The sequence below is a fragment of the Schistocerca americana genome, chromosome 1 (assembly GCF_021461395.2).
Source record: "Schistocerca americana isolate TAMUIC-IGC-003095 chromosome 1, iqSchAmer2.1, whole genome shotgun sequence".
NCBI lineage: Eukaryota > Metazoa > Arthropoda > Insecta > Orthoptera > Acrididae > Schistocerca > Schistocerca americana.
In genome coordinates, this window is record NC_060119.1 from 860,027,823 (window position 1) to 860,049,854 (window position 22,032).

The window sequence follows — 22,032 nt, forward strand, 5'->3', positions numbered from 1 at the left end:
AGAAAATATAAAAATGCAGTAAATGAAGCAGGCAAAAAGGAATACAAACGTCCCAAAAATATCAACAGGAAGTGCAAAATGGCTAAGCAGGGATGGCTAGAGGGCAAATGTAAGGATGTAAAGCCTTATCTCGCTAGGGGTAAGATGGATACTGCCTACAGGAAAATTAAAGAGACCTTTGGAGAAAAGAGAGCCACTTGTATGAATATCAAGAGCTCAGATGGAAACCAATTCTAAGCAAAAAAGGGAGGGCAGAAAGGTGGAAGGAGTATATAGAGGGTCTATACAAGGGCGATGTACTTGAGGACAATATTATGGAAATGGAAGAGGATGTAGATGAAGATGAAAAGGGAGATACGATACTGCATGAAGAGTTTGACAGAGCACTAAAAAACCTGAGTCAAAACAACTACTGACGGCCTTGGGAGAGCCAGTCATGACAAAACTCTACCATCTGTTGAGCAAGATGTACGAGACAGGCAAAATTCCCTCAGACTTCAAGAAGAACATAATAATTCCAATCCCAAAGAAAGGTGTTGACAGGTGTGAAAATTACCGAACTATCAGTTTAATAAGTAACAGCTGCAAAATACTAACATGAATTCTTTACAGGTGAATGGAAAAACTGGTAGAAGCCGACCTCGGGCAAGATCAGTTTGGATTCCGTAGAAATGTTGGAACATGTGAGGCAATACTGACCTTGCAACTTATCTTAGAAGAAAGATCAAGGAAAGGCAAACCTACGTTTCTAGCATTTGTAGACTTAGAGAATGCTTTTGACAATGTTGACTGGAATACTCTCTTTCAAATTCTAAAGATGGCAGGGGTAAAATACAGGGAGCGAAAAGCTACTTACAATTTTTACAGAAACCAGATGGCAGTTACAAGAGTCGAGGGGCATGAAAGGGAAGCAGTGGTTGTGAAGGCAGTGAGACAGGGTTGTAGCCTCTCCCCGATGTTATTCAATATGTATATTGAGCAAGCAGTAAAGGAAACAAAAAAAAGATTCGGAGTAGGTATTAAAATCCATGGAGGAGAAATAAAAACTTTGAGGTTTGCCAATGACATTGTAATTCTTTCAGAGACAGCAAAGGACTTGGAAGAGCAGTTGAACGGAATGGACAGTGTCTTGAAAGGAAGGTATAAGATGAACATCAACAAAAGCAAAACGAGGATAATGGAATGTAGTCGAATGAAGTTTGGTGATGCTGAGGGAATTAGATTAGGAAATGAGGCACTTAAAGTAGTAAAGGAGTTTTGCTATTTGGGGAGCAAAATAACTGATGATGGTCAAAGTAGAGAAGATATAAAATGTGGACTGGCAATGGCAAGGAAAGCGTTTCTGAAGAAGAGAAATTTGATAGCATCGAGTATAGATTTAAGTGTCAGGAAGTCGTTACTGAAAGTATTTGTGTGGAGTGTAGCCATGTATGGAAGTGAAACATGGACAATTAATAATTTGGGCAAGAAGAAAATAGAAGCTTTGGAAATCTACATCTACATCCATACTCCGCAAGCCACCTGACTGTGTGTGGCGGAGGGTACCCTGAGTACCTCTATCGGTTCTCCCTTCTATTCCAGTCTCGTATTGTTCATGGAAAGGAGGATTGTCGGTATGCTTCCGTGTGGGCTCTAATCTCTCTGATTTTATCCTCATGGTCTCTTCGCGAGATATACGTTGGAGGGAGCAATATACTGCTTCACTCTTTGGTGAAGGTATGTTCTCGAAACTTTAACAAAAGCCCGTACCGAGCTACTGAGCGTCTCTCCTGCAGAGTCTTCCACTGGAGTTTATCTGTCATCTCCGTAACACTTTCGCGATTACTAAATGATACTGTAACGAAGCGCGCTGCTCTCCGTTGGATCTTCTCTCTCTCTTCTATCAACCCTATCTGGTACGTATCCCACACTGCTGAGCAGTATTCAAGCAGTGGGCGAACAAGCGTACTGTAACCTACTTCCTCTGTTTTCGGATTGCATTTCCTTAGGATTCTTCCATTGAATCTCAGTCTGGCATCTGCTTTACCGACGATCAACTTTATATGTTCATTCCATTTTAAATCACTCCTAATGCGTACTCCCAGATAATTTATGGAATTAACTGCTTCCAGTTGCTGACCTGCTATTTTGTAGCTAAATGATAAGGGGTCTATCTTTCTATGAATTCGCAGCACATTACACTTGTCTACATTGAGATTAAATTGCCATTCCCTGCATCATGCGTCAATTCGCTGCAGATCCTCCTGCATTTCAGTACAATTTTCCATTGTTACAACCTCTCAATACACCACAGCATCATCTGCAAAAAGCCTCAGTGAACTTCCGATGTCATCCACCAGGTCATTAATGTATATTGTGAATAGCAACGGTCCTATGACACTCCCCTGTGGCACACCTGAAATCACTCTTACTTCGGGAGACTTCTCTCCATTGAGAATGACATGCTGCGTTCTGTTATCTAGGAACTCCTCAATCCAATAACACAATTGGTCTGATAGTCCATATGCTCTTACTTTGCTCTTTAAATGACTGTGGGGAACTGTATCGAACGCCTTGCGGAAGTCAAGAAACACGGCATCTACCTGTGAACCCGTGTCTATGGCCCTCTGAGTCTCGTGGACGAATAGCCCGAGCTGGGTTTCACACGACCGTCTTTTTCTGAACCCATGCTGATTCCTACAGAGTAGATTTCTAGTCGCCAGAAAAGTCATTATACTCGAACATAATACATGGTCCAAAATTCTACAACTGATCGACGTTAGAGATATAGGTCTATAGTTCTGCACATGTGTTCGACGTCCCTTCTTGAAAACGGGGATGACCTGTGCCCTTTTCCAATCCCTTGGAACTCTACGCTCTTCTAGAGACCTACGGTACACCGCTGCAAGAAGAGGGGAAAGTTCCTTCGCCTACTCTGTGTAAAATCGAACTGGTATCCCATCAGGTCCAGCAGCCTTTCCTCTTTTTAGTGATTTTAATTGTTTCTCTATCCCTCTGTCGTCTATTTCGATATCTACCATTTTGTCATCTGTGCAGTCTTCCTCTGTGAAACAGCTTTGGAAAAAGACATTTAGTATTTCGGCCTTTAGTCTGTCATCCTCTGTTTCAGTACCATTTTGGTGTCTGGACATTTTGTTTTGATCCACCTACCGCTTTGACATAAGACCAAAATTTCTTAGGATTTTCTGCCAAGTCAGTACATAGAACTTTACTTTCGAATTCATTGAACGCCTCTCGCATAGTCCTCCTTACACTACATTTTGCTTCACGTAATTTTTGTTTGTCTGCAAGGCTTTGGCTATGTTTATGTTTGCTGTGAAGTTCCCTTTGCTTCCGCAGCAGTTTTCTAATTCGGTTGTTGTACCACGGTGGCTCTTTTCCATCTCTTACGATCTTGCTTGGCACATACTCATCTCACGCATATTGTACGATGGTTTTGAACTTTGTCCACTGATCCTCAACACTATATGTACTTGAGACAAAACTTTTGTGTTGAGCCATCAGGTACTCTGTAATCTGCTTTTTGTCACTTTTGCTAAACAGAAAAATCTTCCTACCTTTTTAATATTTCTGTTTACGGCTGAAATCATCGATGCCGTAACCACTTTATGATCGCTGATTCCCTGTTCTGCGGTAACTGTTTCAAATAATTCGGGTCTGTTTGTCACCAGAAGGTCTAATATGTTATCGCCACGAGTCGGTTCTCTGTTTAACTGCTCAAGGTAGTTTCCAGATAAAGCATTTAAAAATGTGGTGCTACAGAAGAATGCTGGACATTAGATGGGTAGATCACATAACTAATGATGAAGTATTGAATAGAATTGGGGAGAAGAGGAGTTTGTGGCACAACTTGACAAAAAGAAGGGACCGGTTAGTAGGACATGTTCTGATGCATCAAGGGATCACAAATTTAGCATTGGAGGGCAGCGTGGAGGGTAAAAATCATAGAGGGAGACCAAGAGATGAATACACTTAGCAGATTCAGAAGGCTGTAGGTTGCAGTAAGTACTGGGAGATGAAGCAGCTTGCACAGGGTAGGGTAGCATGGAGAGCTGCATCAACCAGTCTCAGGACTGAAGAAGACAACAACAACAACAACAACAATTGCTAGTGGCACCAACTTTTCTGCTTCACTTGCATTGCAACATAAAAGAGCAGTCAGCCTCTCTTTGTTGAATTTTTCACCGTGGCATCTCTCTCCTCAGAGCTCGAGGGTTTTGCCAGACAAAGTGAAGAATAGGCCCATTTTATCTGTGTTAAAAATATCATTGGAGCTGTACCTCTCAGTGATGGATGGAAGTGTATTTTTCCACAGTTTCAGTATTCACACATCCAGCCATACCCCAAATACATTTATACACAAAATTTTGTCAGCTCTTAAACCTCCTGATCCAGCCAGTGGACACCTTGAAGTCTTGGAGTTCCAATGTTTGTGACAAATATGTCACTGTAGCACAAACCATAGCACCAACTGTGAAATGTTCGCTACACCAGCTTTCTTAAACCACTTTATTAGGACACTTTCTAGTCGTGGAAACTGACTGCCGTCTTCATGTTTTGTTTTGCCGTTTCCACGTTAGAGACATGCAGCTTCAATTATTTTTCATTCGCTCCATATAGTGTTTAATGGTGGCAGAGGAATGTTCAGTTTTTGTGCATTATCAGTATGCTTCATGTTTGAATTTTTGTGCACTTCCTGAATAATATTCCACTTCTTCATTAGTGAACTGCCCCACTGTCTTCTTGTCCATGGCATGTCAGTACACTTTTAGGCACAAAAAAGAAAATTGCACTCTGAGCGTTAATGGAACACAAGTCACACTATACCATACACAAACAAAGAAAGACCAGTGACTGAGTTACATGGGGTATATTATCTATGTGTGGGCACTACAACATCGCATCTGCCTCCGATCGGCACTTGTCAATATATTACAAGTCGTTGGAGCTACTACCAACCTACATGGACTACAGTACTGTACTGTACTTACGGGTGTCAAATTTGTAAGCAGGGAAAGAATGCAAAAATAGACGTACCATGTGGGAAAATGCAATAATGTGGAATGTACTAAAGAGATTCTAATGTATGTACTACATTCCCATAAACCCCTGGCCCCAACCTTTGTTTGTCCCTGTTGTTCATCCACCTATCACCTCCCCCTCTAGCACTACAGTCTTCTGTTTTCTGTTCTAGCAATGACACCACAGCCTTCCCCCCCCCCCTTCTCCCTGCACCTCTCTGCTACTTCTCTCCTATTTAGCTCCCAGTCCCCCACCCCCACCCCAACCTCCTCACCCTCCCAGCTCCACTTAGCTGCCCCACTATATCCCCACCACATCCCTGCGTCCTCCAATAAGCAGCACTTTTACTGTCGCCATCCCCACCTTTACGCTGCAGTCCCCAATCCTTCCTCGTCCCAGACTCCTCCTTACCTCCATCACTCAGATTGCTTCTTATTTATTTATTTCTTACTCCATCGATCCAAGTGTGATAAACACAAGGAATAGTGTGTGCCAGTGAACAATCTATACATAGGTAGTATTAAAGCAGTCAATCGTGCAAAAGTAATACTCCATGTTTGCATTACACATATATGGTAAGAACGACAGATTACAACTAACATTAGACACAGAGAGTGAAAAACAAATACAAAACCAGTGAAAAATAACTATGAATATTGCACGAGTACGCTATCTACATCATTACTCAAACTTACTTTCTGGTATATCACACTCAAAATTTTTGATCCACGCAGCTTTAGGTTTTTCATTGTGGCTAAAAAACTCTTCCAAAATGTTAAATGACCTTCCCAGTAGAAATTGTTTCAGATGCATCCCGAAAGAGGAATGATATCAAGGTTGCCTTGAATATCTGGAGGGAGAGCATTAAAATTTTTTGCACCAGAGAACTGCACACCCTTTTGCACCATAGTCAGGTTTTTTTACAATCGTTGTGGAAATTGTGCTTTCTCCTCATATCATATTTGTGGTATTTATTATTTCTTTTATAAAGCTCAGTACTCTTGTTGATGAAACACATAAGAGGAAATGTGTGCTGGCAAGTAACAGTAAGAATTTTTAGTTTCCATAAAAGATTTCTACAATTACATCTAAATGCTACACCACTCATTATTCTTACATGTTTTTTAGCCAATAATACCATATGTTATGAGAGAATGGAATATCCATAGTGTGCTACATTCCTTGTTTCTGCTCTTGAGAGAACACGTAGGGAAAAAGTCGAACTGAGTCTCTTTGGAAAATTTAATATATGGTGAGACCAGTTTATTCTGGAGTCAATTACAACACTTAAAAACTTTGTTGTTTGACTCTGTGCCACACATTGCAATTAACTTGTCTTAAGTTTCAGCAGTTGCAGTGAACTAAATATAGTTGTATTAAAGTTCAGTGAGAGACTATTGGTGCTAAACCATTTCATTAGATTGATAAGAATATTCTTAACAGATCCTTGAGGATCTTCACATGTATGACAATCTGCCTTAATGTTATTTTCATCTGCGAAAATGGTAAAAAAGACACTATAGCTTTGTACATTGAGGTAGGTCATTTATAAATATAACGAACAGTAAAAGACCAAGAATAGATCCTTTGGGCACTCCACATTTAATGGTTCTCCCACATTTAATGGTTCTCCAATTAGATGGACCTCATCAGTACTGTCTACTACTACCATCTGCTTTCTATCTTTGAGGTATGATTCTAACCACTTATTTGCTACACTGCTTATTCCTATTAGGTCTGCTTCTTGTAATAGGACTTTGTGGTTCCCAGTTTCAGAGGCTTTTGACAAGTCACAAAATAATCCTGTTGTTACCATTTTGTCATTAGTTAAATCCAGAAATTTAGTTGTGAAAGCATAGATTGCTTGTTTGGTTGACAGACCCTTTCAGACCCCAAACTGAGTTTTGCTGAGAATATTATATTTACGAGGACTGTTCAGTAAAGAATATTTTACAACATGCTTTCACTCATCCTCGTAATTTTAATGGTCCTTCTCAAAGTAGTCTCCCATGAATGCATTGCACTTGTCCCAGCATGTCTACCAGTCTTCAAATACATTATGGAAACCATTTTTTGAGAGGTCATTCAAAATCACCTCCGCAGCCTTCACCACTGCTTCTGATGATTGACAATGCCTCCCATGAAGGCGTTTCTTCATGTTAGAGAATAGAAAAAGGTCACATGGGGCTAAATCCGGGCTATAGGGAGGGTGAGGGATGCACTTCATATTTATTTTGCAAGATATTCAGCAACAACATTGGTAATATGTGACCGCGCATTATCATGGTGCAGCATCCAGCCTGCTTCATGGAAATGTGGTCTTTTGCGCCTGAAATTGCCTTGCAATGTTTTCAGGATATCCTTGAAGTATTGTCCAGTTACTGTTGTGTGTGCAGGTACAACATACTGATAAACCATTCCATGAATATCAAAGAATGAGATGACCATAACTTTCCCAGCAGAAGCAACCACTTTTTTTGGGGGGGTTCATCAGCAGTGATTACATTTAAAAGAAACTCCGGATCTTCCTGTAACATCAACTTCAACTGCCTGCAGAACTGCAAGCAAATGTCCTTTTGTTCAGGAATCAACAGTCTAAGAACCCACCACATTCAAACACCTCGTGTAATTTTCCTGTCACTAACGTGTGGGAGGCACCCAATGAAATGTCCAGTATTTCATAGTGTTCTTAAGGTAATTCATTGGTCTTCTCCCACAATGACTGCAGCAATGTTGATGTTTTCTGTCATAAGAGCAGTAACTCGAGCACCAACTCCATCTTCCGTTGAAATTGATTGTCTTCAGACTTTAAACATTTTAAACCATCTTTGAGCTGTGCTGTAGGAAAGAACACTCTCTCCGTAGGCCTCCCGTAACATTGTAGAGGCCTCAGCTGAAGATTTGTTGAGACAAAAGCAGAATTTCAAAGCCGCATATTGTTCTTCACATGTTACCTACATTGCAGCTGTAGGCGATACTGAACATGTCTGACTTTGCCTGCCTCTCACAGGCAGGAACTGGGAGTCCCAACATTGAAACTACTACAGCATGTTTGTTGCACATTAAGCTAACAGAATGTCATAAGATTAAATTTTAGCATGAGAAATTATGATCATTCTGTTTTGAACAGCCCTTGTATTTAGATGTTCAATTCTCGTATACATAAGCTTTTCCAGAATCTTTGACATAGCAGTTAGAAGGAAAATTGGCCTGTAATTTGTGACTTCAGTTTTGCCACCTTTCTTGTAAAGGGGTTTTACAACAGCATATTAGTCTGTCAGGCACAGTTCCTTGTTTTAAGGATGGATTGAAAATATGGTTAAGTACATCACTAATAGAAGCACAGCTCTGTTTTAGTAAATTATTAGAGATATTATCTACCCCAGTGTAATATGTATTCTTGAGGGAGATGATGCTGTGACAGGTGTAACATGAATTTAACCTGTAGTTGTGGGTATAGTTTTTTGCATATGACTCGGAACTTGCATCAACAGAGCCCTTGCAGCCTATTTGTTCTGAAACTGACTGGAAGTGTTTGTTGAAAGTATTGGCTATACTTTAAGGATTGTGTACTAAATTTCCTTAATGTTGAAATTTGAGTTCTTCAAAAGTTCTTATTGTTTTCCCTGTCTCCCTTCTAACAATATTCCAGATAGTCTTCATTTTGTTATGAGAATTATCAATTTCTTGCTCACAATATAATGCTTTTGATCTTTGTATTATATTCTTTAGTATCTTACAGTACATTTTATAATGGCCAGTTTTCGTTGTTGTCCTTATGCATTCTAACTGCAGTGTAAAGTTTCTTCATTGTTACACATGATTATTTAATTCCCCTTGTTGTCCAGGGTTTTTTTCATTATGTAAGAGTATTGCTTCTAACAAACTTTCTTGAGAATACCTTTTCAAAGATGGCTGAGAACTCATTTATCAGTATATGAAATGTAGCGTTAACCTCATCCACTGTGTATACTGGGCTCCAGTCCATATGTTGCAGTTTGTGTTTAAAGACCTCCAGTGCATGACTAGTCATTGACCTAATAGATATCCAGATGGGGATTAATTTTTTGAGGGGTGTATTGTCATGCAGAATGAAGAGTTGTCCATCATGGTCACACAGTCCATTCAAGGTGTGGTGACAGTGAAGCTATGGTACCTACTTAAACCTATAAATATATTTATTGTCTATCAAAGTATGATTCTCAGGTGTGAACCTAATGGGGAAAGTCAACTACTGGAATAAGATTATATGAATTCATCAGATGTTGGAGCTCTACTTTGTTGTTGTTTTCAGTTGAAAAGCCTACATTAAAATCCCCCATAATGATAATTTCATTACTCTTAGAAAAATAGCAGATAACAATAATTCTATTTGAGTCAAAAAGACTCTAAGGTTAGTTCCAGGTACCCTGCAGATTTCCACCACTATTACTGGGGAGCTGTCAACTGTAACTTCTAATGCTTCAAATACTTCTTAACAATATCTCCTTACATCTGTAGCTCTAAATATGACATTATTTTTAGCAAAAACAGCTACACCACCTCTTTCTTTTTTGCCCTAAAGTTGTAGCTTGCAATGTCGTAGTTAGAATCTAAATGTAATAAGTTAATGCCATTTGTGATATGATGAGCTGTAAAGCGTAACATTTGAGCGTTGTTTCTACAATTTCTGTCATTTATATTAACTGATAGCTGATTTTCTTTGCTGTTAAGTCCCCTAATGTTTTCATGAAAGATAGACGAGTTACACTTGTGCATAGAGGTGTCACTTATCTTGGGTTTGCCATTGACAAAACTGCTTGTATGAATTCTGGTGGTGTCCATCATCTTTACATCTTGGGCTTGTTGCTCTTCCATTCGTAGAAACTACAAAATTTCTGGGGCTCATGCTCGATAGGAAACTTTCTTAGTCCTCCCATGTCTTAACCTGGCAGTCCGCTGTACACGGTCCGTCAGTGTTGTACATGTCCTAATAGGTGCTTCCTGTGGTGCAGATTGAACCACCCTCCTCCATTTGTACCGGTCCCTTGTCTGTTCGAAACTAGACTGTGGATGCTTTGTTTATGCATATGCACATCCGTCCCTCTTACACCATCTCAATGCTATCCACCATTGTGGCATCCATTTGGCAGCTGGCACCTTTTACTCTAGCCTGGTTGTTAGTCTGCATGCAGAAGCTGCTGGACTACTGCTGTCCTACCGCCATGACTTTCTCGTCAGCAGGTATGCATGCAGTTTGTCTGCAATGCATGGCCACCCATCTTATGCCTCCTTCTTCGATCACCAGTATGGGACGCATCCCTCTTCTCTATTACCTGCTGGAGTTCGCTTTCAGTCCTTGCTCCAGCAGCTAAACTTCATGCTACCTGCCACTCTGCCGGTGGGTGTGAACCCTTCACCACCTTGGCTTCGTGCAGCGGCTCGTTTCCACCTTGGCCTTCGTTTCCTTACTAAGGACACTACTACAGCTTCATTGTATCACCTTCAGTTTCATGACCTTCACATGGGACTTTGCGATAGTACATTCATGTACACTGATGGCTCTCAGTGGATGACGTTCTCTTGGCCCTCCCACCGCAAAGAGGTCATTTTAACTAGGTTACATATGAGGTCATTTTAACTAGGTTACATATTGGGCACTGCATTTTTGGCCATTGGCATTTATTTAGTGGCGCTCGCCCACCACTTTGTGCACATTGCCCCCAACTTTTAACTGTCCATCATTTCCTGATGGAATGCCCATTTTTTAATCATTTTAAGTTTCCACTTGTGTTTGCCCTGAGAGTTATCGGCTGTTTTAATGAATGACACAAGGGCTGTTGACTGTGTTTTACTTTTTATCCATTGTAACAATATAGCGAAGACCATGTAATTTTTAGTTCTGGACCTCCATTCCTCTGTGGCATATTTTATTGATCTTTCTCTGCATCACTGTTTTTAGCTGTCTTCTCTTCCTTCAATTGGGATTGACATGTAGTCATTTCTAACTCCTCTCTTTGTCTTCATATTTCACAGTTTTGACATGGGTGCATATTGTTTTTGCACCCTAAAACCAAAGAAAGAAACAAACAAACTCTCTCACAGGATGGCCAGTCTACAACCTTGTTAGATATTTCTGCAAAAAGAGAACTGACACTTCCTCAGAGAAAAAACCAAACCCATCTGGTGTTGTGAGGGTCATAATCGAACTCCCTGATGCACCAGGATTAATTTCTTTGCTCATTTCAAAATAAGAAAAAAGCCAGCAATACACAACACAAAGCATTTGGAAACTAGGTTCTCAGGCCAGACTTCTACTGGTATTTGACACAACCACAATTCAAATCATCCACCACTTAAAACAGCCACATTAAAGTTTCTGCATTATATCAACCTTTGAACTTTAGATAGCTGCCAAATTTAAGCATTTTTTCTGTTTGAAGACACCAAATGCTAATGTTCCGTTTATTTGGTGTGCATCTTACTTTGCGCTTTTTATTTTACAAATGTGTTTTTACACACACTGGCTTTCCAAATTGGAATTCGCCAAATTATTTGCTAGACCAGTAGCCAAAAACTGGTTACATATTTGATATTTATATGCAGAAAATAAGGCAGTTTGAAAAAAATTTCTGATAAAGTATTCATCTGGATAGAGTTCACCCAGCACCACTTGTTTATCACAAATGTGAATTTTTCCGGTAGTTGTATGTTCTTGCTTCCAAAGCCACAGGACATAGAACTGTAGTGGGGAAAGATTAGTACATTAATTAACTGGTACTGATCTGGCCACTTGATATGTCTTTAAAAGTTGGAATACTGCATTGTTCACCATGTCACCACTTGTGGCAACTGCATGGAATACCTGTAGGGAATGTCTAAAACATGGGTAATAAATCATCTTGGGCTTCCAGTTGTGTTAAGCAGTTAGAAATCGAAAGTACTCTTGTAGTTGCCTGTGTAATCAGTAATCACTCAATGAACCGTGGTATACTTCTGAAAGTGGTAACACATATTTAGAAGCGGACATAAGCAAATGACTTCTAACTATAGAGTCATATGTCCTTCCAGTAGTTTAAAAAGTAGTTGAAGGTAGTAGGTTATAGCAGGTTATAACAAGCTACTGAATTGCTTTTCAGAATATCTTTTAACACTGCTCAGCTTACCTTTTTCTGGATGCTTTTCTACACAGAAAGCAATAAATGATTTCACAGATTCTCTTTTGATAGAAAGATACAAGAAAATTTACCATGTTGACATTTTCTATGACCTTGCCAAAGTGTTCAGTTGTGTACCTCATAAAATTCTACAAGGGATAATGAAATGTTATGTTGTTAATAGCATTCCCCTTCCATGGCTGAAGTTATACCATAACAACAAAAAATAGAGGTTTTAATTGAATCAACTGTGGGTTCTTGGTGAAACATCGTAAATTAACCAAACAAACCCTGTTTTTGGCCTTTTTTCAATATATTATTACTGTTATTGCACAACTGAGGTTTCGGACTATAAGCCCATTTTCAAGTACATTACTGATTCCCAAAGATGATTATGCACAGATAAACATAACAAGGCAAAGATAATCATCTCAACTTCTTAAGGTATTGATCCATAGCTTAATGACAATTACATCAATGGCCATTTTTTAACAAATTGCATACATTATTACACATTCAGCAATTACACTACAATGGCCAGACTAAAGTTATGCATCAGCCAAGAACTTTTTAACTATGATGGATAGGGGCCCCAAGTTTTGCTAATACCCTGGAGTTGTGATCTCATCTAAAAGAGGTGCATAATTGAACTGGTTAAAAAATAGAGGGTCACATAAGCAAAATTGTATCATTGGGAATAAAATTAAATGTGAACTGGTTAAAATAATATAATATAGAGTGCAAGGTTTGGTACTTTTCCACTCCTGTTCTTGACTTTGCAAGTTGCTGGGGACGTTTGAGGACTCTTTATACACTGAGGAGGAAAAAGTCCTGGGATAGCGATGTGCACATATACAGATGGCAGTAGTATCATATACGCAAGCTATAAAAGAGCAATGTGTTGGTGCAACTCGGGTGATTCATGTGAATTGGTTTCAGACATGATTATGGCCACACAGTGGAAATTAACAGACTTTGAATGTGGAATGGTAGTTGGAGCCAGGCACATGGGACATTGTTTTGGAAATCCTTAGGAAATTCAATGTTCTGATATTCACTGTGTCAAGAGTGTGCCAAGAATACCAAATTTCAGGCTATGGACAATGCAGTGGCAATGGCCCTCACTTAATGACCAAGAATAGTGGTGTTTGCATAAAGTTGGTAGTGCTAATAGACAAGCAGCCCTGGTTGAGATAACAGCAGAAGTCAATGTGGTACATATGCCAAATGTATCCGTTAATACAGTATGGTGAAATTTGGTGTTAGTGGGCTATGGCAGCAGACAACTGACGCTAGTGACTTTGCTAATAGCAACATCACCTGCAGCAAAAATCTCCTGGGCTCATGGCCATATCTCTTAGACCCTAGGTGATTTTTTTTTTAGTGGGCTATGGCAGCAGACAACTGACGCTAGTGACTTTGCTAATAGCAACATCACCTGCAGCAAAAATCTCCTGGGCTCATGGCCATATCTCTTAGACCCTAGGTGACTGGAAAATGGTGCCCTGGTCAGGTGAGTCCAGATTTCAGTTGGCAAGAACTGATAGTTAGTGTGGCACAGACCCCACAAAGCCATGGACCAAAGTTGTCAAAAAGGCACGGTGCAAGTTTGTGGTGGCTCATAATGGTGTGGGCTATGTTTATGTGGAACGGACTAGGTCCCCTGGTCCAATTGAACCAATCATTGACTGAAAATGGGTATGTTTGGCTACCTGAAGACCATTTGCAGCCATTCATGGACTTGATGTTCTAAAACAGAGGTGACATTGTCACCAGGTCACAGTTGTTCACAATTTGTTTGAAGTACGTTCTGGACAATTGGAGCAAATGATTTGGCCACCCAGATTGCTGACATGAATCCTATCCTATGGGACATAATTGAGAGATCAGTTTGTGTGCAAAATCCAGTACCAACAACACTTAAGCTATCATGGATAGCTATAGAGGCAACATAGTTCAATATTTCTGCATGGGTCTTCTAACGACTTGTTGCATCCATGTCACGTTGAGTTGCTACACTATGCAGGGCAAAAGGTGGTCTGAAACATCTTCGGAGGTATCCCATGACTTTTGTGACCTAAGAAGAAATAAACTTAAGTGCTCAGTCGTGCCTATAATACATATAGCCAAGAGATTAGTGGGCAGCCTTACAACTTGTTTACAGTAAAAGCTAAACTCATACTGTTACAGAAATTTACATTATGCAGTTTTAGACAAGAACAACCTGCAGTTGTCGTAATTAAAAGATGAGTGGGCACTCACTTTATATAGCTAAACATGTGGCATTTTTAGGCTTTCAGGTGGATATCAAACTGGAGTAAAACCTACTAGGGATATGTGATGTTGCCAAATATTCTATGCAGATTTCAATTTAATCACTTGTGGCTAAACTTCTATGGCTAATAATTAGACCTCAAGACATCAATGCTAAATAATGCATTTATGGAATGTCATAAACAGCAGCATACAAGTACATGCAATATTATATTTGTTAATCAATAAATAGGCTTACAGCAATAATTAACACTACTTATCCCACAACTTTTTGTCTATATACAGTTTGAATATTTCAGTGCAATTTTTGTGGCATTTGTTAAGTAGTAATAAAGAAGTGATTCAATATTTCTGATTTATTTTGTTTGGATTTAGGAGAGCTTTGTGACAGTAACTGAACTGTGATGGTGAATCTTTTTTGTTTCAGTTTGCAATGTACTCTTCTGTTGCATTATTTTATAATGTTAATTCCATTAATCAAATTTGGTTTCTCTGTTTTCCTGTAATGTATCTGTGTTGCCCATCCTCACATCCAGTAGCAAGCAAATCATTGATGGTTTTTATTGCTTTCAAACACGCTACAGCATCTTGAAAGTTTTTTTCTTGGCTTTAGGACTGAACTAAGTCACAGAAGATCACCAAGAATCTCAATATTTATTGTGCTGTTCCCTCTAGGGTATGTGACTTCCCAAAGCTCCACAAAATAGAGGTTCCTGTTCTTCACATTGTCAAGAATATTGGTGCTGCAACATATTGTGAATCAAAACACCTTGCTACTCTGTTGAGCCCACTAGTTGGTCAGTGTGAGCATCACATTAAGAATTTGGTGGATTTATTATGTCTATTACAGGAAATAAATTTGAATGACTCTGATATTCTAGTAATTTTTGATATAGCTTTATCTACATTAAAGTTCCTCTGTCTGATTCATTACGGTTTAGTAAGGTTAGGTTTGATGATGGATTGTTGTTGTTGTTGTTGTTGTGGTCTTCAGTCCTGAGACTGGTTTGATGCAGCTCTCCATGCTACTCTATCCTGTGCAAGCTTTTTCATCTCCCAGTACCTACTGCAACCTACATCCTTCTGAATCTGCTTAGTGTATTCATCTCTTGGTCTCCCTCTACGATTTTTACCCTCCACGCTGCCCTCCAATACTAAATTGGTGATCCCTTGATGCCTCAGAACATGTCCTACCAACCGATCCCTTCTTCTGATCAAGTTGTGCCACAAACTTCTCTTCTCCCCAAACAAACCTATTTTGACATGTTGAATTCCAGTTACTTTTTATTCAATGACCAGTACTGTTAGCAGGCAGATAGAGTTGTGATGGGGAGCCTGTTGTCACATACTATTGCAAATTTGTTTACGGAAGACTTCAAGGAACGTGCGTTGAAGTCTGTGGCTTTGAATCCAATGTGTTTTTTCAGATGTGTAAGTGATACTTCTGTTGTTTGGCCTCATGGCAGTGAGAATTTGAATGATCTTTCAGAAATTTTAATTCAATCCATCTGAATATTCGTTTCTTGATGGAGGTTGCAAAGGATGACTGCCTTCCCTTCCTTAATGTGTTGGTCAGGAGGAAGGTTGGTGATGGTTCATTGGCTTATGCCTTTTATAGGAAGCTTACTCCTCCTGACTTGTAGATAAAGACTGATAATGATCACCATCCAGCTCAGCATTAAGGCGTACTTTGTACCTTGGTTCACAGTGCCCACATCATTTCAGACCCTGGGTGTTTTATCATTTGTCATCTGAGTTAACACATCGTGAAGTCACCATCTGTCAGAATGTATGTAGTGAAGGACAGGTCAGGCATCTGTTGTGCTATCAACCAACCATGAACCGGGTGAGGGATGTTAATACAGAGTTGGCACCTGGGTCTACAGCCTTTCTGCCTTATGTAAGGAGCATCTCGAACAAGATTGGTCATATTTTGCCTAAGACAGGTGTCTGTCGTATTCCTTGCAGTTGTGGCATGTAATGTATATGATGTACTGAGTATAAGCGCCACACACGCTTACAGCAGCCGAGCAAATTGGCTATTGCAGAACATTGTCCTGGCGCCGGTCATCCCGTGGAATATAACAACACAGATTCTGGCATACACTTCAGCTATTGGTATAGTTTTAGCAAGGAAGCAGTTGAGATTAAATTAACAAGTAACCTTCTACATAGAGATCGAGGTTTTTGCTGAAATTCTGCATGTAATCTTACTCTCTCCATTGTCAAAAAACAGAGGGACGGAGTTCATGCTACAGCACTCATATTTGGTAATTTTCACTATTGATAATTTCTGTTGTTGGTCATCTCTGCTTGTGTGGTGCCACTAGTGTTTTCTTTCTTTCCCTGGCCCCCCTCCCCCCCCCCCCTCCCCCCTTGTGTGTGTGTGTGTGTGTGTGTGTGTGTGTGTCTTTTCAGAAAGAATTGCTGTGAAAACTCAGGCTTTAAATTCCTTTGCTGTCCTCTTACTTGCTACAGTATTACTTTGAAAATTGACAGGGTGTGCACCTGTTGAAACATTCGCAGATGTTGACGACGACAATTGGCTGCATTCCCGCAAGTTATTTGAACATATATACAGTTGGATATACTCGGCCCTCACTGTTCACTTCTACAGGGAGAAAATGCATTGTTGCTTGGGTAAACTTCGCAGCAGTAGAGTAAGATTACAATGTGCGTTCTCAGAATATTGTTCCAACATTTGTCAAAGTTCTACATCATGTTAATTCTCCAGCCGCTAATCGCATTGCGCAACGCACTTGCCTAGCTGTTTCTGAAATGACCAATTACATTCATCAACAGCTGCATTTTGTTTCCGGAGAATTGTTTAGGTTCCATTTATGCTTTTCCTAGGGACTCGCTAGACGGTGCTTCACAGTTCAGTCTGAGTGGGAAGTTCATTTTGTAAGTGCCCAGCATTTGGCAAAGTTCGAACATTTCCATTGCTGTATGTTACAATTATGTGATAAATCTCACAGAGAAAGGTTTTGACAACGCAGCTTTATCTGTGCTAGGGAAAGGTTTAAATTTTGCACCAATGCTCAAGTGTTCACCACTGGCTGGTTTTATTAGCTCTGTAGAACAGGCCGGTTTTATTAGTTCTATTGAACAGGCTGGTTTTAAACTACCTCTTGAGCCTGCAGAGCGCACTAGGAGGAAGGCATGTCATGTATTGACTAGGGTACATGCACCCAATAGTAATATAATAGCAGCAGAGGCGGCTGCTTTCCGTTCACTTACGGATAATCCAGATATTGTTATTTTACCTGCAGACAAGGGCAATACTAAATTGTTCTGGAAAGCAGTTTAAAAGATGCAGTGTTAACTACCTGATTCAGTGTATTGAAGGATGCTGAGAGACTAACAGCATCCTGAAGGAAAGTACACACACTGTACCTTTTTTATTTATTCATATCTGGGGCTCTTGATGATTATCATGGATATGATCATATTCTTTGAGAGATTTTGTCTTTACTGTTAGATGGGGAGTTTGTCGTCTGCAGAATGTAAAGAGCTTTTGTGTGATGATAAATCATCCTATCTTCTTGAATCTTTAATTACAGTTGTTGTCTGACTGATAACACTTTTCCGTTTAAAATATATTGAAAAAAGGCAAATGCTAATTCTTCAGTTTTCCAAATGATAACATTATTATTGTTGAAATATTGTGGAATTTCAAAACTGCCATATGGCTGAGAATACAAACCACATATATGAAGTTACCAATGTATGCACACAAAATCGTTTTGAATTTATCTGCCAGATCATATCACTATGTTGTGAGGAAGTCCATTATGTTTCATTGACTGTAATACCTTCAGAAATGATCAACACTATCAAAATATAGGAATTTGCTTAGGCTGTATGGACTTCCTCCTCCTCCACCTCTGCCCTCCACACCTGTATCCATGAAATTTTGGGTCATGTATTTGCCCAACACACACAATGTATCAAAGCTAATGTATGCTTTTATATTTCATTTCAGGATGTGTACGACACAGTATTGTTTGCAGTGGGTCGTCGTGCTTTAACAACTGAGCTTGCTGTGAGTGCTGCAGGAGTGAAAACCCTTCCAGAATCTGGCAAGATTGCTGTCTGTGATGAGTGTACTAATGTACCACACATTTTTGCAGTTGGAGATGTTCTGCATGTAAGTCGACAAACTGGTCTCTCTCTCTCTCTCTCTCTCTCTCTCTCTCTCTCTCTCTCTCTCTGTGTGTGTGTGTGTGTGTGTGTGTGTGTGTGTGTGTGTGTGTGTGTGTGTGTGTGTGTAGTCTTAATTATATGACCTTGATGAATATTGAGTCCAATATGGACAATATACATTAATGTTAGTGACCTGGTTGTCAAAAGAAAGGAGGAACTCCTAGTTTTGAAAGCCAGGCTTTTGTAGCTTTGAACATATTCACATCCTCATTCAATGCAAAGCCTCGGATTGAGCCCTACACTCAAAATCAAGCGATATGTGCACTTCATTTGTTACTGTCATCACATTTAAAAACTGCCTATTTTGTTACCACCAAAAGAAAGAGTGTAAAACTCAATTTTATTGAATTTTACATAATCTGTTGACCACAGCTGTAGGTGCTTTTTTTTTAAACTGCAGTAATTATTGACCATAGTTCTTGCCATTAGGATTTATATTACATTGTGCTTTAATGTAAACTTATACTGTATAATGCAGCATCTGATTTCTGCCTTTGTATCAATCTCCATTGAAGACTGCAACCAACATATGGACAGGTTGCCCACTTCGAGAATTCTTTTTACTGTTAAGAATAGACCTTGAACCAGCAATGTGACTTGAACGTTTTATTTGTGATATGATACAGCATACAATAGAAGCATAATACAACTTGACACTTTTTGTGGAATATTTTGGGAATAGAAGCATGCGATTGATGCTTGGCACATAGGCTGGTTGGGGGGGGGGGGGGGGGGGGGATGTATATGGAGGAAACAAGCACTACTATCTTGTTACAGGGTAAGCAGCATGCTGGAATGAACATTGTATTAACAATATCTATTACAGTGATGTATTGCTATGGGTGCTGTATTGTTCCCTAGCTAAGGGGCTGGCAATGAGTGGAAAGAATGTGTACTGGACTGGTGTCATTCATCTGCTCTCAGAAAATTTTCAAGTTATATTGTGCGTATAGGAGGTGATCTTGAGAGCTTTCAGATTTGGAGGCCTCCAGGACTAGACCATTTTTAATCAAATCCTAAATAAGGCCAGAATATGTTGAATAAATAAGAGGAAGTTTGGAGTTAGACCCTGTATGTGTGCAGAATATAAACTTGCATACAAACTTATCTATAATCAGGTTATGGTAATTGATATTGGATGTGCTCAGAAGTTTGAGTTTTTTTGTGAAACATTGCATAGAACTATGAAACTCTAAAATGCTAACCAGTTGTCTTGCTAGACACACTTATTGTACATGAAATGTTTTTTGATACCTAAGCCACATACACAGATTTACTATAAAACACATTTTAAAAATATGTGCATGAGTTAATGATGAGACCAAGAAATAGGGAAACATTTTCACTGCCTTTTAGGTATTGCAGCATTTTTAGCCCTTGGTTTCCACAGTCATCATGCAAACATCACATCAGAAAACAGGAAATTTCTTAGAACTGATCCAATCCATGATGAAAGAGATCCACTATTGAGAGTCCACTGGTAGGTAAAGGGAGTGCCTTATTATTTATCAAAAGGGATTTATATTTATTTTGGCTGAACATGTTAAGGAACAAATTAATGCAGATATAAAAAAATACTAAATATTACAGAACAATTTTTAACAGCACTCCCAATAAAAGCAAAACTGAACAGATCAGCCATATAGTTAGATAGCTTGGTCAAAGTTACACACTTCCTTCAGTTTGTTCTTTTAGGTTTGGAAGGACTGCAGAGTATATGTCAGAAGGTAGACAACAGCAGCTGGGGTAAAGATGGACTGGATATTGCATTGTGTAGGGCTCAAGGTTATGACACTGCTGCATCAATGTGAGGTGCATAGGGAGAAATACAATGAAAAATTTGAGAAGTCAGTTCAAAAGCCATGTTCATGCCCTGTGCCAATAATTCCTTACATTTCTGTGGAGTTTATGCATTCTCGGGTGTCCCCTATAGTGTCACCTGGATTGGAACTGTGGAGAAGTTAAATTCATTCTTCTTGTCTTCTGCATCCAATATTGATAGGAATTAATTGTAGAAGAAATAGGAACAAGTTTGAAACAATTGTCTGATACTTGCTGGAGTTCTTATTACAATTCAGTTAAAATCATAAAAGAAAATGTGAAACCAGTTGTTAGCATTTTTAAAGTTATACAAGATCCATTCAAAGCAGACCTCATTACTAGATTTGCGGTAAGCTTCCAGTGATGTCATTTTACCTTTTTCATCTAAATATACTTTCTTCACATGATCCTGAAGGAAGCAAATTTAGTCCACCAGTATCTACAATCTCCAAAAATGACTTTGAATAAAGGACTCATCAAATTAAAATCCTGAATGAGTTTTTAGTGATGGAATGAACTACAGCTATAGGCAGTGCTGTTACTTTTGACACTAGGCACTGCAGTGATGTGGACAGTAAAATTGATTGATGAGGAGGAAGTAGGAGCATAAACAAAGCAATCCTGGGCAACTAGCTATGATAGTGGATTATTGATTCAAGTAGTAGTTCATCAGTTAATGTTAGAATCCATGGACTGATTCATGAAAGAATTGTTATAATATATGGGCATGAAGGAAATCAACTAAATTTTCTAAATTGTTGTGACAAAATTTATGCTTGAAGCTCCCGATAAGACCCTGGTTGTAGCACAAGAAAATCTGGTAGAAAGTCAATATTAGTTTGATAAGGAGCAGGTGTGCAAGAAATAAAAAGATATCAGAGGCACCTACATGCCACTGATACAAGTACGGATGTTCCTGCGAGATGGGCAGCCCAAGAAATCCTCAAATTTGTGATTAAGTAGGACTTCAGTGAATCATTACCGTGTACATCACTTCAACCATTTGTGTCAGTCACATCATGCGAGAGAAGTTTGTCTAATCTGAAACTAATTCTAAACTGAAACTAATAAAAAAAAATATTCACTGTACAATGTATCAAGAATGACTAGCCAATCTGTCCAGTTAATCACCTGAAAGAAAAGTTTTAGGTGAAATAGATTCCATGGCATTGAGAGCTTCAGCAAAATAAAGGTACGAAAACATACACTTTAATAATATCAATATAACTACTATCTCATACTAAGGTTACAAAAGTAACTGATATTATAATTGTACAAAATTTGTTTCTAGATTTAAAAAATTAAAAAGTAATTTTCTTAGTCTATTATTTTGTATTTCTTTGCACCCTACCCTATGGTTGCTGCGCTAAATGCCGATTTGTATTCTACGTTTCTCATCTATATCTTCAAGTATGTACATTACAATTAGTAGAGTGTGGAGGACACACATGATGAATTCTTGGTTGTTTTGTTAATCATTACTTGTATAATATTCAATTTTTACAAAATGTACGCTACAAATACATCAGTTTCTAAGCAGACTGGAGGCCTCATTTAGTTTCTCTCTTCAGGG

The 22,032-nt window shown here is 39.1% G+C and overlaps 1 protein-coding gene across 3 annotated transcripts in view; it reads left to right on the forward strand.

The window, feature by feature from the left end:
• Positions 1-22,032, forward strand: part of LOC124613695 (thioredoxin reductase 2, mitochondrial) — a 58,837-nt gene that overhangs the window by 26,606 nt on the left and 10,199 nt on the right. For all 3 annotated transcript variants that reach the window (XM_047142431.1, XM_047142416.1, XM_047142424.1), the window contains one exon: positions 18,418-18,582. In XM_047142431.1, the coding sequence (XP_046998387.1) occupies positions 18,418-18,582 (165 nt within the window). The remainder of the gene's footprint in view (positions 1-18,417; positions 18,583-22,032) is intronic.